The sequence below is a fragment of the Elaeis guineensis genome, chromosome 11 (genome assembly GCF_000442705.2).
Source record: "Elaeis guineensis isolate ETL-2024a chromosome 11, EG11, whole genome shotgun sequence".
Taxonomy (NCBI): domain Eukaryota; kingdom Viridiplantae; phylum Streptophyta; class Magnoliopsida; order Arecales; family Arecaceae; genus Elaeis; species Elaeis guineensis.
The window spans coordinates 103652127-103667423 of NC_026003.2; the positions used below are offsets into that span (position 1 = coordinate 103652127).

At 38.1% G+C, this 15297-nt stretch overlaps 1 protein-coding gene and 1 long non-coding RNA gene across 2 annotated transcripts; both read left to right on the forward strand.

Annotated features, from left to right (window-relative positions):
• The first annotated feature begins 620 nt into the window (after positions 1-620).
• LOC105053641 (beta-glucuronosyltransferase GlcAT14A) lies at positions 621-7677 on the forward strand. The gene is given in 6 exon segments (XM_010934890.2): positions 621-814; positions 817-1107; positions 1110-1175; positions 2380-2455; positions 2565-2680; positions 6980-7677. Coding segments are annotated over 6 exon segments (1206 nt in total). The 5' UTR covers positions 621-672; the 3' UTR covers positions 7495-7677.
• A 5137-nt stretch (positions 7678-12814) lies between these two features.
• On the forward strand, positions 12815-14936 carry LOC105053619 (uncharacterized). Its single transcript, XR_833491.4, has 2 exons — positions 12815-13439; positions 14191-14936. It is a non-coding gene; the product is annotated as an uncharacterized lncRNA (long non-coding RNA).
• The last annotated feature ends 361 nt before the right edge of the window (positions 14937-15297 follow it).

Consider the following 15297-nt stretch of genomic DNA (forward strand, 5'->3'; position numbering starts at 1 on the left):
TTACTAATATTGTTGACAAAAAATTAACAAGAAGGGCATCTTTGCAAAAATGGATGCGACATATAGTAAATTTTGGAAGATAAGTGCATAATATCTCATATTGTTAACAATGTATGTAAGAGATATTTTGAAAAAACACCACTCAAATGAAAGGCCTACTATAGTAGGTTTGGGTTACATTTTTTTTTTCAAGAATCTCGATTTACATAGATTTCAAAGTATTTTAAATTTTTCAAATGATGGATCCGATCTAAATATAGTAAATCCTTCTTTCGTGCCAAACATACAACCCACCCCTACTAGGCTACTACATACCTACTCATCCGATACCCGTTGAGAAAATTTAAAAAAAAAAACCACTAGAGAAAGGATGATAACCCCTAATCGGTATAAAGCAGAGAGCCATAAAGCCACCGACCACGTGCACCCACGGAAGACGCTCCCAGCTACCTGGACTTTTTAACTTTTATCTCCGACCAAGAAACAATCAAACAAAAGGATGGACGGCTGCAATTTGCCAATCACTACCACTACCCATTTCCATTACTAGCTTCACTCGCTCGACGAGCGACGGACGCAGAGAAAAAGGTTTAAAGGAGCCGCTGTAAGTGCACTTAATCACTCACTGCCGGAACTGAGCGGAGATAAAGAGAGAAAAAAAAAAAAAAAAAAATGCAGTCGGCTCCTCCTCCGCCGGCCCCCAAGGAGTCCCGTCACCTCTCCTGCATTCTCGTCATCGCCCTCCTCGCCCTCCTCCTCATCCTCTCCCACTCCTCCTCCCCAGGCCCCCCGCCCCGATCCTCCGCTGTCCTCCTCCCTCCTCTCCGCCTCCCCCCTCCCTCGCCTACCTCCTCTCCGGTACCGCCGGCGACGCCGACCGCCTCCTCCGCCTCCTCCGCGCCGCCTACCACCCCAGGAACCTCTACCTGCTCCACCTCGACGGCGCCGCCCCTCAGGCCCAGCGCGACCGCCTCGCCCGTGCCGTCCGCGCCGTCCCGGCCTTCCGATCCACTCGCAATGTTCACGTCATTGGCAAGTTCGACTTCGCCAATCCCCGCGGCTCCTCTGCTCTCGCCGCCATCCTCCATGGCGCCGCCATCCTGCTCCGCCTGCCCCTAATTGGGACTGGTTCATCAATCTCGATGCCTCCGATTACCCTCTCGTCACCCAGGATGGTAACGTCCGTCTATCTATGGTTTCTTCCTTAGAATTAGAGTTGTTTTTTCCGGCAATGATCGAATTTTTTCGATCTTGTTTTTTAAGACGGAATCTTGAGAATGCTTGTTTTATCATGTGATGCTATTTTGATGGGGCATTTGTGGAGTGAGAGTTCAGTTCTTGGGTGGAGTGCGTAGATCACTGAAACAACTCCATTGATACAATTTTCTATTGGTAAAATGGAAATGTGATAGTGGTTGTATCTGTTAAAGTTTCCAGTTCTTTATGTTTGAATAATACTACCTTTTGTTGTACTTGAGGAGGGGAAAAAAGGTTCTTTGAAAGAAGTTTAATGTACCAGTATTAATCGTTCTCTTTCTGGAAAGAAGTTATGTTGATTCTGATTTTATTGTGTGATTATTCCTCTTCTTCTTTTAAATCTTCTTCAGCTTTTAGATTGGTAATCCAATGACCCATTAGGGATGTCCAGCTATGGTGTCTCTGATATGGATATCGTGAATGCAGAGGAAAATACACTCGCAATGGTACATTGGAGAATCATCTATATGGCTGTGTGATTGAAATTTGAACCACACGAGTTTAATGCAATATAGAAACCTATAGAGTCTTTTTTTTTTTTTTTTGAATTCTGGAAATTTTGGGACGGCAGGATGAATGCCTTCTCCAATCCCTGCTAGTTTGCCCGTGGAAGGGTGGTGAGGCATTCAAAGACAAGAAAAGCCCCTTGGCACCTGTTTGGATAATCCAACAGGATTTCAGCTGAATTTTCAGCTGCATTTTTGGACTGGAAAGCTCATTTGAGCATGGCCTATATCGATGCAACAGCCTCCTAGCTTGAATCCTACGGGAAAGGAAAAAAAAGGGACATCCATGGATCTTCTTTTCTTCCTGCAGACTAACAGGCCCATAGGCTGGGACTTTGGCAGGTCTCCAAAAGGATATTGGGGTGTGTGGGCCAACAGGTCCAATTCCTGCAGAATATTCATTCAGGTCACTGCCAAATGATGATATATGGTAGTAATTTATTTAGTTAGCTAACCTTTTTAAATAATTGTTTATTTAGAAGGAAGATCTGCTAAGTTCATAACCTACAATATCCAAAGTATACTGTAAACACATGTATCTGCCACTTAGGCAGTCAGGCTCTTTGACTAGATTTTTTTTTTTGAAATATTTGACCTGAATTTTGTTGTTTTGCAGATCTTCTTCATGTTTTCTCTTTCTTACCTAAGGATCTCAGCTTTGTTCAGCACTCAAGTTATATTGGTTGGAAAGAGTATGGACATTTGGTTCTTACTTTGTCCTTTTCCCCTCCCTTCCAATATCAAGCATTCTGCATGATTTTAGTTTGTTATCATTGGCTTAACAAGTGCTTCATGTAATAGGTTGCAACGAATAAAGCCAATTATTGTCGATCCGGGTCTTTATCTCTCAGCCAGAACTGATGTGTTTTATGCTACACAGAAGCGTGATTTGCCAAATGCCTACAGGTTATTCACAGGTTGTTATTTAGCTTATTACACTTGATATGTTAACTATTTTTGATTGTTAAGCATGTGATTTTATCTGGAAGTTTGCAGTGCCTAATCTTGCAGTTACAATGGACTCTATCACATTAACATTATTGGCAGCATTCATGTCATAGTGATGTGGATAAATTTCAGTTTACACAAGTAGAACTAATAAATTAAACATGCACCACTTTTTATATTAATAATTTGATGGTGATGGATTATTTGTGAAGAAAGAGATATTGCTTTAATAAGCTTGATACATTCTAACTGCCATAGAGTATTGTGTTAGCATTCTATAGCGAATATGATTAGTTCATAAAGGTGAAAGAATACTTTAATGGTTTGTAATGAGTGTGTTTTCTTCAATGGAAGACCTGAAAAATTGTTTCAACAATTTATTTTAAGTTAGCTAAGATAAATTTTTTTTGAAGTGTTCACTTTTCATATTAAAAATAGGTCAAAGTATTTGTGCAGAGAGAGATGTAATCTAAAACTATTGAATTTTCTCCCACTGTTGCTAACATTTAATATGATTTCTGCAAAGAAGAAAACTTGTACTGATTATGTTTTACCTAATGGTATCAATCATTTCCGAAAGCAGAATTAGTTCTCTGTTGCATTTAATATTTGTTAAGAATGACAATTTTCGAAGTATTTACTTGTTTGTTGTGGCTGTTTGATGAAATACATTCATTTCCAGTAACTTTAAATTGGTAAAAGGCTAGCAGTAAATAGAGAGAAGAGGTTGTGAAAACCAAGACCATATTGAATTGATATGCAATGGCAACAAAAGAAATGAAATGCAAGTGAAACACCATAACCATTGTAATCCTTGGGCTTTACGAAAGTCCACACCTACAGAAGAAATGGAGAGGCAAGAAACCATTTGAAGAGTGCTATTTTGCATTTATTTGGTATAAAAAATAAAGGAATAGAGTTCAACAATTCCACAAGGTAGCCCTCATAGAAGACAAAGCTGCTATACTGATGAAGTAGAAGAGTTTTTTCTATCCGACTTCAGTATTCCAAATAAACCTTTTTTGTTCCATTATATAATAAAAATCAGCATCACCGAAGTAATAGGAAGAGGAAAGATGGAATCCATCAAATTATAGACATCATTTAAAGGTCTAGAAAAAACATGATGAGCAACCTGTTGACTGAAGCAGAGGAGTTTCAATCTTGTCATTATAGATTATTTGATGTGTTATTTGTTGAGGTCCTTTCTTATCCTGAAAACTGCATGTAGGCTAGATCCCTGTATGATCTGAAGCCAGACCCATTTAAGTCATAAGAACGTTTAAACCCAGAAACTTACCCAGTGAGAAGCCACAAAGTTGATACCTGGGCGAATTCGAATTTGATAAGGTCTTTACTATCTGATTAAGCTTCGATTTATGGGGTTTATTTGCTTGAACATAGATATTTATGCTTTGTTCTTATGTGGAATCTGATAGAAATTAACTCTTATAAAGAAAAAAGTTGACATTTGCAGGTTGATAAGAATCAGAGTAAAATAATTGATGACTAGGGGGCAAAAGGCTACTGTAAGCATATATTGTTTTTCAAATTAACAAGAAAGAGCTGGTTTTTCATTCTTCTCTCAGCAAAGGCACTTTGGTTTCTTAAGCTTAGCTTTGACTTTTGTAAAATTTATTTTCATCATTTTGACTAGCACCTTACAGTCTTTTAGATCCTACATGTCATACTGACTAGTTTTATAATTTTTGGTTTGATAGCTAAGGCAATGTGTCCCAATTGTCTGAATACATGATAATGTTTTACTTTTCCAAGAACCTAAAGCAAGGACCTTGCTACACCACCAAAAAATAATTTATAAATATATAAATGAATGCAAGTATAGGTGTTGGTTCCTAGACTAAGTTGACCGTTAGTTTTGCTTATGATTGGAAAGGCATGCATTTCATCTCCCATGATATCAAAGTAAAAGGAAAGGCAGTTGTTGGCACTTTGACAAAAGTGTCAGTACACTATGTTTAATGTTGTGTCCCGCTAATAATGGCTGAGGGCAAGGTGATCGATGCACCTGGGTGTATCTATGATGTCCATGTTGATTACTAAGTAGAACATGTAGCTGGTTAGGTGGTGGTTTGGAATTCAAATCTTGGATAATTCCTTACCGGATATAGGAAAAATTTGATACTAGGAGCAACTAGGCTTTTTGGAAATTTAGGAACGATCTTGTTGAAACCAGTGGTTCAGATCATTGATTTGAGTTAAATATACTTGAAAGAAGAAAATCTTAATAGAAAAATTGGTGCAAGAGGCATAAATTTGTTTAGTGTTTGAATATCTTAGGTTATGTGAATGTTTGTAAGCATATTGTTGGAGCGAAAATATATTTAAAGGTTAAGTCTTGATTTATATGAAAATAGTTGTAGGTAAGTTTTGCTATACTGGTCGGTATCGTACTATATCGAGCACACTATACCAGACTGGTATCGAACTAGTATGCTGACTCATACGTACCGACACTAGATATGCCTCACCATCTCGTATTGTACACATAGGAACACTGTAATAGGATGGTATTGATACGGGGTTGATATCAAGATAGCCAACCTTGGTTGTGGAAGTTGCAATGGTCGAGAACAAAGCAATAGAGAACTGATAAAGGTCGAGGTTTTAAGTTTCGCTGAAACCCATATATTTTAGCCAAACTAATTGATCTTGGCCACAAGTTTCCGATTTCAGCAAGTTTTGATTTTTGTCTAGTTCTAGTGGTGTTGGACAAAACTGACTGAAACTAATTATAAATGTCCTTTTTATCTTTCATTTTAGTTTTTACTTTCATATTGGACTTATTTCTTTATCTATTTGTATATATAGGGTGTATACTTTCAATTTGTAATAGCTTTTCTTTCTTTTTCTTGAGTTAGATGTAGGAGAAGATAATAAACATGATGTTTAATGAGCCAAGAACTCCAAAATGGGCCTTATTATAGTACAATACGACTTGAACAACTACAAGACATTTTATAGGGACAATATCTTTTTTTATATAAAATACATATAACATTCTATAACTAGGTGTATTTGATTACTTAGCCAGTTTGTTCTAAACAATGATAAAGAATGCCTAGATTCAATTTGTTTGTGAGTTCTAGTAGAAAATGAAGGAAATTTTTGAATGCACTAGGCATTAAAAAGGTTCATAAGTGCTAAGGTACAATGAATTTTCAAATAACAAAGTTTAGAAGTAAATAATATAGGATGCATCGTACATAATATCAGGATGCGCATCGTACATAATATCAGGATGCATGAGCTTCACCTATATTCATCAATATTAATGTCAGCCTAAAATTGTCAAAATTATGCAAGAACTAACATCACATACTCTAGATTATTGTGTATAATTTTTCTTAGTTTCCTTTTTTCCAGTTCATTTCTTTTAATTTTTGAATTTTCTTTTTTTTTTTGGATCAAAAATTTGAAACTTTGAGGGAAACTGTTGAAACTGAAAGTTGATGGACCTGCCTAAATCCAAACCAAAACTGGTTTTTCAAACCTTGATTAAGGTTGTATTGTCATATTTGTTGGAGATATTGGAAGATCCTAATAAGAAGGGGTGCTTGAATTTGTGACAATTTTTTGGCAAGAGGCCAAGGCCTAGCCAGCGCTGAAGAATCAAATTCATATGCACGCACACACACACGCATGCACGCACACATGCGCACACGCATGCACACATGCACACACACATGCACGCACGCACATTTCTCTCAACAATACTTCTTAATTATGATAGAAGAAAAATGCAATTGATCAACTTTTAAGGAGGACAAAAATTTACTTCTAATGTCATTTATGATGGGGCAAACTCCTTAATGGAACAGGTTAACTTTTCAACATTCTCTAAAAGCTGCATTGAGAATCTGTAAAGCATCATAGTGTTTGTCATGTAACTGACATGACATATTTGACATAAACTCTTGGTGCTGGACATGAGCGTCCAGGTAGCACATGCCTCACCTAACATGGATGGGAGTTATAAAATGATCTGAAAGAAACATATAATAACACCAGAGTTAGCCCTTCGAACAATGATGGGCAAATAAATAGTAACATAAGAACCAATGATGGTGGTTATGCAATGGAGTTTAATACAATATTATGTCATTTCATTTGTGTTGACTGCATAATTCTTTTCCTTTCCAGTGGGTTAGCGGGGGAATGGTGTTATGTTGGTGAATATGTACTAATTAAAGTTAAACTGATGGAATGGAGATGCTACGATACTAAGCAGCATACTGTTGGTGCAGGTTCTGCTTCCGTAATCTTAAGTCGGAAATTTGTGGAGCACTGCATCTTGGGTACTGAGAATTTACCCCGTACTCTTCTTATGTACTATGCAAACACACCTTCATCGCACACAAACTACTTCCAAACCATCCTCTGCAACTCCCCTGAATTCAATAGGACTATTGTTAACCATGATCTACACTATGTGGCATGGGACATGCCCCCAAAAAAGGAACCCCGTGTACTGACTCTGAATGACTTGGAGAATATGACTCAGAGTGGTGCAGCCTTTGGTAGGAGGTTTGCCAAAGATGGTCATATTCTTAACCACATTGATCAGGAGGTCTTGAATAGTAGTCCTGGCAAGATAGTTCCAGGAGGCTGGTGTCTGCGTAAAGGCCATGGTGACCCATGCATGCTCCGTGGTAACACTGATGTTCTGAGCCCAGGTCCTGGAGCCAGGAGACTTGCGCACTTCATCACACAGCTGCTGTCTATTGAGACTTTCCATTCATATCAATGTATATGGGACTAACCATGTAATTCAAGGTACACCTGCTTCTAGAAAATTTGTTAACTAATTCTTATTTTTAGGTCTTATTGTACTGTTATTAGCTCTTATAGTGTAGTTGATTTAATGATGTTCTGTTGGTATCTTGTTAGGTACTCTTAACCACCATTCAAATATATTTCCCTCTACTGCCCCTGTTTGATTTCATTCTTAACCTGTTGGTGAACAAAGATGACTGTGGTGGGCATATTTGTTAGTTCAATAGTAAATCAATTAGGAACATAAGTTATGCATCAGTTTATTCTTTAGCTTAGAATTCTCTGAGGTTGGATGCTAGTTCTTAATGGGTCTTACAGGGTAACAGGAAATCCTTACACCGAAGGTTTTAAACATCATAATCTTCAATTGTTTACAATGTGTTCGGTGACCAACATTGTAAGTAACCTTTCTGAACACTGAGCAACTGAAATTGATGATTTTCATTTAGACTTCCAAATGTCCAGTGTGTCTGTATCAGATGATCAGTTAATATATTATTTGGTGATAATATTCTTAGTTTTGTTGTGATGTCCTAATCATGTAAATTCTTGTATTGATTGGTCTTATTGAAAACCTATAAGGCCTGAGAAGGAATAGGCCCCAGAACTAGCGGACCGTGGAGGTTTAGATGTAGAAGGGTTTGGAGATACTTGTAACTTACAGGAACTACTTTGCATATAGCTTCTCTTTTCTGTAAGGCAGCCATTAGACGTCGAGATCATCTTTTTTTTTTTTTTATGGTAAGAGAGGTGAAATGCCACCCAAAAGTGTAGATCATCATAAGCTACATTTTCAGGTTTTTGCCCCGTTTTCTTTTTTTTAATCTCTCGTCTTTCTTCTTCTATTGAATTTGAATTCACACCCTATATGATGAAACTCATTCGAGAAGAGATCATGGATTTGATTTACATGAGCATTGTCGTCATTTACATGAGAAAACAAATAGGTGATGTACATTTGTTTTCCATGATAAGTGGCAAGAAACTGCTTGCAAACCACCAACCACAGTCCCAACTCTTGGTGTCCATTGCTTTCTAATCCGTGTCCAACCATTCGGCAAAACCCCAGCAATCTTTGTCGATGGAAGACCAGGTCTTCCCTTGATGGCCTGGGGCCACATGAACCCCTTCCTCGCCCTTGCCGAGGTCATCCACCACGGCTTCCCTACTTACGCCGTTGCCCTCGCCATCATCCCTCTCAACATCCAAAACCTCTTCTCCTCTCTGCCTTCCACCTCTCCCATCCGCCTCCATTCCCTCTTCTTCCTCTCAGCTCATGGCCTTCCCTGACGTGCAAAGACCCTCTTCCATCCCCTTTCACCCGTTTTATCGACCTCTTCCAAGCCTCCAGGACCCTTTAGCTCATCTTCGATCAGCTCATCATAGAAATTCTCGAAGAGAAAGGCAGTCCTCAGAAAAAGGACAGTCTAGTGCACAAGACCCCTACCATCATGGATAAGGGTGGCAATTTATACTATTCCATTGAGTATCGAAACCTAGTCTATCCTCGGAGGATGGGTTTCACCCCACTCATTGAGGGTAGCAAGGGTTATTTAAAGTAAAACTTATAACTGGTTCGAGATGGGAGGCAAGTAATGGTGTACCCATGCTGAGGTATAGGTGGACTGGTGCTTTTCTGAGCCATTGGTGTGGAACTTGGTGCCTGAGAGCTTGAGCTACCATCTGCCTATCATCGGGTGGCCGGCGTTAGACCATCAGCTATTCAACTTGAAGATGATGGAGGAACAGCTGGGGTTTGTTTTGGTTATATCCTTTCAATAATAATATTCGGACGAGTCCTTCAAGGAATATTCGTCGAAACATTAAAAATTGGCAGCAAGAAGAGACTTATATTGAGGTAGGGGATTAGTGGCCATCCTGCATCATAAATTTATTCCACTATATTGTTCAAAAATATTTATCGCACATGATAAGAAAAAATTATCATATCTAATTACTTTTTATGTCCTTATCCTTTCTTTAAATATGTACTAGAATGGGAAGGTAGTTTTATTCTTATGATAAAAACTAGAGTCAGTTTGGTTGGGTATGTTAAATTATAGGATAATCTGACAATACATGAAAACTATTTACCTAGAAAAATGATTATGGGAGACAAAAAAATTATCATATTTGGTACTTGGTAGGTGGAAAAACTACTCCAAAAAATGGTACTAAAAAATTATTATATTTGATTAGAGATAATCCTATATAAAATATTGCTAAGTTTTCAATAGCATCCTTGAATAAATAATTTAAGTTTTTTTTTTGTTCATTTCATTTGTTGATAATATGTGGCCCACTTTAACGAAAGTTGTCGATATGAGTCATTTCCAATATTGAACTTTATTTATATGAGTACTTGGTCTGTCTAACATGAGATATGAATGGTTTGCCTGTGTTATATGTTGAGTTGCAACTATTATGGGATTAACTATATGAAAAGGAGGTGTTTGTGAGTTTCAATGAAAAAACTAAAGGCATTTCCATCAAGCAATGGTAAATTCAGATTATTTTCACTTGGTAATCTAGCGTGGAAAAAAATATACCACCCCTCTAGCAATATTTGTTTTACCTTTTCTTAATAAAATAGATATAAGGTCCATCATTTATTTTATTACTAGCTTAAAATCCTGTGCAACGCACGGTATGTAATTATTTTTTTTAAATAATATTTTTATAAATTAAAAATTTAACATAATATAAAAGACATAATGGATGATATCGAATGTTCTAAATAGAAATATAAAATTAGATTATTTAAATAATATGATAGTAAGAAATAACATAATCATTTTTATCTGGTAGAGAAATCATTCTTTAAATCAATATTTTTAGCATCAATTATTTTGAAATCTTTATCATTATTATTTATATCCCACACATATCTCTTTTCTTCGTAGTCGTATCAATATTAGAAATTTCATCCTCATCTACTTTAATTTGCAAAAAAAAATTTAGTTACCAACTGATGGCTGGCAAGATATTTAAGTTTTAGAAATGAAGAAAATTTTTTTATTTTTTTGGTATTGAAATTTTGGAGATCTAAATTTTAAAAATTTTTATTTTAAAAAATAAAAATTTAAATTTTCAATTTTTTTATTTTTTTCTTTCTTTCTTTTTTTCTTCCTTTTTTCTTTGTAATAATCCATATCCTCTTTTTTAGAATAATCAAGGACTCATGAAATCTTTTTTTTTTTTCTTTTTTTTTCTCTTTTCTTTTCTTTTAAAAATATTTTTCCTTTTTTTCTTTTCTTTTTTCTTATCTTTTCTCTTTTTTTAAAAAAAATTTTTTTTTCTTTCTTTTCTTTTCTCTTTTTCTTTTTTCTTTCATTTTCTTTCTTCCTCCTTCACGGGAACCCACTTTTCCTCATCGTGCCGCCCGTCCCAACAGCCATTGCAATGATCGCCGCGGTCGCAGTCACTGTTACCCCACTTGAAGCTGCAGCCGAAGCGCCCGACTCCTTTCTTTCTTCTTCTTCTTCACGGGCACCCACTTCTCTTTCTTGTCCCGCCACCTTTCCCGACGGCCATCGCAACGATCGGGGCCACGATCGTCGCGGCCACAATCGCCACTGCCCCAACTGAAGTCGCGGCCAAACCCACCCCTGTCTCCACCTCTCTCTATCATGAATGAGGATGTCCATGCCTTTGCCTCTCTCTCCTAGGCCCGAACTCGCGATGCTTCTATCATTGCCGCCGACCTACGCCTCAAGTTCTCCGAACTCCGGCACCTCCCTCCTAGCCACCCCCTCGACTTCCTCCCGCCATTCACACCACCACAACTCGCATAAAAATCTGTATGCTCAAAAAAAACCCCAATGGGAACCTCAAAAACCCCTTCGATCTTCGTGAGTGGGCGATTTTTCCATGCAAGAGCTTCGACACCTCCCTCTAAGCCGCCTCCCTTTGTTTTCTTTCTCTGCGGCTCACACCACCACAACCCTCATTTTCCTCAAACTTCAGATCACCCAAGCTATGCAGTCTCGGTCTAGTGCCTTCACTGTTCCCGATATATCTCGGACCCGACAAACGACGGCCTCTGCCTCTCCATTGCTTTTTTTTTTTTTAATTTCGAACATTTGCGAGCCCTCACCCACCTCCTCCCAAATTTTTTCTCTCCTACACACGTTGCAGACAGAGGCATGCCTACGTGGCAGATGGAGATGCACGAAACATTTGCTCCATTTTAATATATATATATATATATATATATAATTTCTCTCATAATTTTTTTATACCAAAATTGATAATTCAATATAAAATTTATCCTCCAACAAATAACTGGGAAAGATGTTATTCCGTGTACTCATCCCTCTAAACAAATAAAAATTCCTATCTCCCAGAATAAGTCCCATCTCTCCAACACTATTTTAATAAATTACGTTTATTTTTTTTAAATTTATTCCACAACCAAATATACCATAAACTAGATTAAGGTAAAATTTGGCTGCCAAAAAAAAGTTGCTCCCCTTTCTAATCATATTTAGCTCATCGTTGTTGTAGGTCTGTACTTCGACCTCGGCCTGAACAACCTCATCATCGCTAAATAAGTTATAGCTAAGCTACAGGAGATGACATTTACTGAATTGAATAGACATAGTGATCACCTAATATAATTTATTGGATTAGCAGTAGTTCTTCTTCCTCAATCTGATCCCTTCTTATCTGGACGGACGATCTATTTCAAGCCGATCAATTTTGATTAGCAAGATTCTATGTTCTTCAGCTTTAGCAATCTATTAGGTCGACTGTTGCCAAAGAAGACCTACTAGGTTAGTCTTTACTGAACTACTAAATCTGTCTATAGACTTTTCTTTTCCAAATTTGGAAAGTCTAGATAAAGTAGAACTCCTTTACGGTCGGATCTTTCGTAAAAGAAATTTTTTTTTTTCTGAATCTATCCATCTGACAAATTCGAAAATCGTCAGTCAGGACTCCGAGTTGAATACGTCTCAAATTCTTCTCCTATAAACAAAGGCTCTAGGACCCTTCAAGATACGCAATCAATCGACTCTTAATTCTCTCTTCTCATCATTCTCCATCTCTTGACTTGAGCGTCAGAGAATCTACACTGGAGCCAACCATCCGATATAGACTTATTTTACAGGTATTCGGATGAAGCTTCAGTAGTGGATCTATATCGACCATAGCTATTTCGGCGTCCGATCTCAGATGGAGAGATTGGCAGCAACAATCATAATTATTGATATTTTCATATTTTATCAAGTAAATTATAACAGGAAAGGTACAAAATTAGGTTGTACTATTTATGTCTGGCCGATATTTTTCTAGGAAGACTAGAAGCGAATTCTCCACCACTCTCAAACAAATAAAGAAAACCCCGCAGCAGCCCTGATAAGAACATCAGAGACGTGTTCAACAAGGAGACCTTCCACTGCATGTTCTCTCTTTACATCTTAATCCTGGCCACAGACTCGTGTGGATAAATCTGGACCAGTAAGATATTGCCTTCGCAGCCAATCTGCACCATCAAAATCTTGCACCCAGTCTGTTCTATACCAATTCTCAATGTGAAGGAGAATGACAAAATAAAAACAGCTTCCTTATTGGACATGCTAAGAGATAGTACCAGTACGGTGGGTCACAATGGGCGGTACCATAAGCTGTACTCCCTCTTATTTAGTACTTCTCTTTCAGTACGCGTGGAGACCCGAGAGTACAAAGGCCCCTATGGAATTGGAATGTATAAATCGAAGCAAGTAATAAACAAACTGATGGCAAGGGAGAATAAGGAGACCGGGGAAGTTCCAACAGGGGCGACCTGCGACCACACGAGCTGAAGTCCTTCATCGAAACCTCGTCCCTCGATTGCTGCAATCGGACGGTGCCCGTGTGTTCTCAGGTCGCCCCTGCCGGGCCTTCCACCGCCGTGGCATGCTCCGTTGCCTCCCACGATCAGGAGAGAAGGTATATAATCTAAATCTGATACTGCTGAGATCTTAATTGGGGCTAAAAAACCTGACCAAATTTTCGTAATCCATGGGTTGGAATCCGGTCCGGTTTATTGTGGTTCACTTTCTCGTTTATTTTTGATACGCAACCACCTGATTTGTCTGGATACTGGCCATATGATTTGCATTTTGACTTTTTTTCTATTTATATTATAAAGAATGCATTAAATTAAACCAAATATAAATAAATAAATCAAAAAATAAAAAAAAATTAAAAAGAAAGATCAATGCAGCTCAGTCAGCAGTATTATTACTTCTTGATAAAAATACGAGATGTTAAACATAATCCAAAAGCATATTATTTTTTGATAATATTATAAAAATAAATATAAAGTATTGTCATTATAAAGCTGTGGAGTATGAAAGTTATTTGACCGTCATCTTCTAACAAAATTTGTGAGGCTCGTATATTTGCTCTTGGCTTTTGAAAAGGAATGAGCCAGCTGGGCCTTGGACCAAATAAATTTTTAAGCTAGTACAGGACTTTATAGGATTATTTACTTGCACCAAGCCATCAGATTTGCTGAGGTGTTTCCTAAAATATTATATATAATAAATATTTTATCATTTATTTGATAATGAACGATCGAGATTTTTCTCAAAAGGTAACCGGTTGCAGCCGGTTGAAAGTTTATGTACGGATGATAATTCGAAGGTTAAATGAAAGATAAGAGTTTGAGAAGTGCACGGATAATTTGATGGTTCAGGTAGTTTTCATGGTCATTATCGGCCGCTGCCTCCATCGTCTTCTCCTTCATCCTCCTCTGCCCCCGTGGCCCCATGGAGACCCTCGATTGTTTCTGCCATCCCCACCTGATCACCCGCATCCTTGGCCACGACGCCTTCGGCATCGACCGCCTCCTCATCGTCGAGTTACTCGAGCGCGGCTTCCTCGACCATTGGGTCCACGAGTCCAACTTGATCGTGGTCGACTTAGTATCCTTCGCGCTCTCATGGCCGACGCGGGTGTCCAGATCGTCGGCGAGGTCGCCATCAGCCTCGCCTTCCTCCGCAAGTAGTGTGGTCGTGGATCATCCACGGGGACATCTTGATACTTCGGAGCTTCGATCGCAGAATTTGGTCTGGTACGGGTGGTGGATGTGGCGCTGACAAGCAGGTGGTGGGGATGATGGGATATGTGCCGCTGGAGTAGGAGGGTTTGATAAAAGAACAAATTGTAACCAGTTGGAAACTGATGAAGTAAATTTCCTTCGATACCCATTAACAATCAATGGCCAACATCGATCTCTATTTTTGGTAAAAACATTATAATGGAGCAGCGTAGCAATTCCCAACATTAATATTGAGCCTGTCTATCCTAGCATATAATCCTAAAGTTCTGCATCTCCATGTTCGTTTGGATCCTCTCTGTTTCACAGTTGAACGAGCGAGCTCCACTTCAACTGTAGGTGACTGAATGGTATATATCTTGTGTTATTTTGGTCCTGCTTAATCCTGTGATTGAATGGTATATATCTTTCCTTGTTTCAAAAAAAAAAAAAAAAAAAAAAAGCCCAAATTATGTTTTCTTAAGCAAGCGAATGAAAAATCAATGCGCGATAACATATATGTTGTCTCTTTTTGAGAGGGGAGAGAGAGAGAGAGGATAAATAAGCATTCCGCGCGCGCCACCGACGGTCACCCCCAACCCCCCACCCAAAAAAAAAACAAGGCTTGTCACATCTCGACCACAAATTACTTTTCTCCTTATCTTCCTTTAAGGCCCGTTCTCAAATTTTACCCAAAAAAATTATATATTTTTAAATAAATATTTTCAAAATAATATTTAAATAAAAAATAATTTATTTATATTT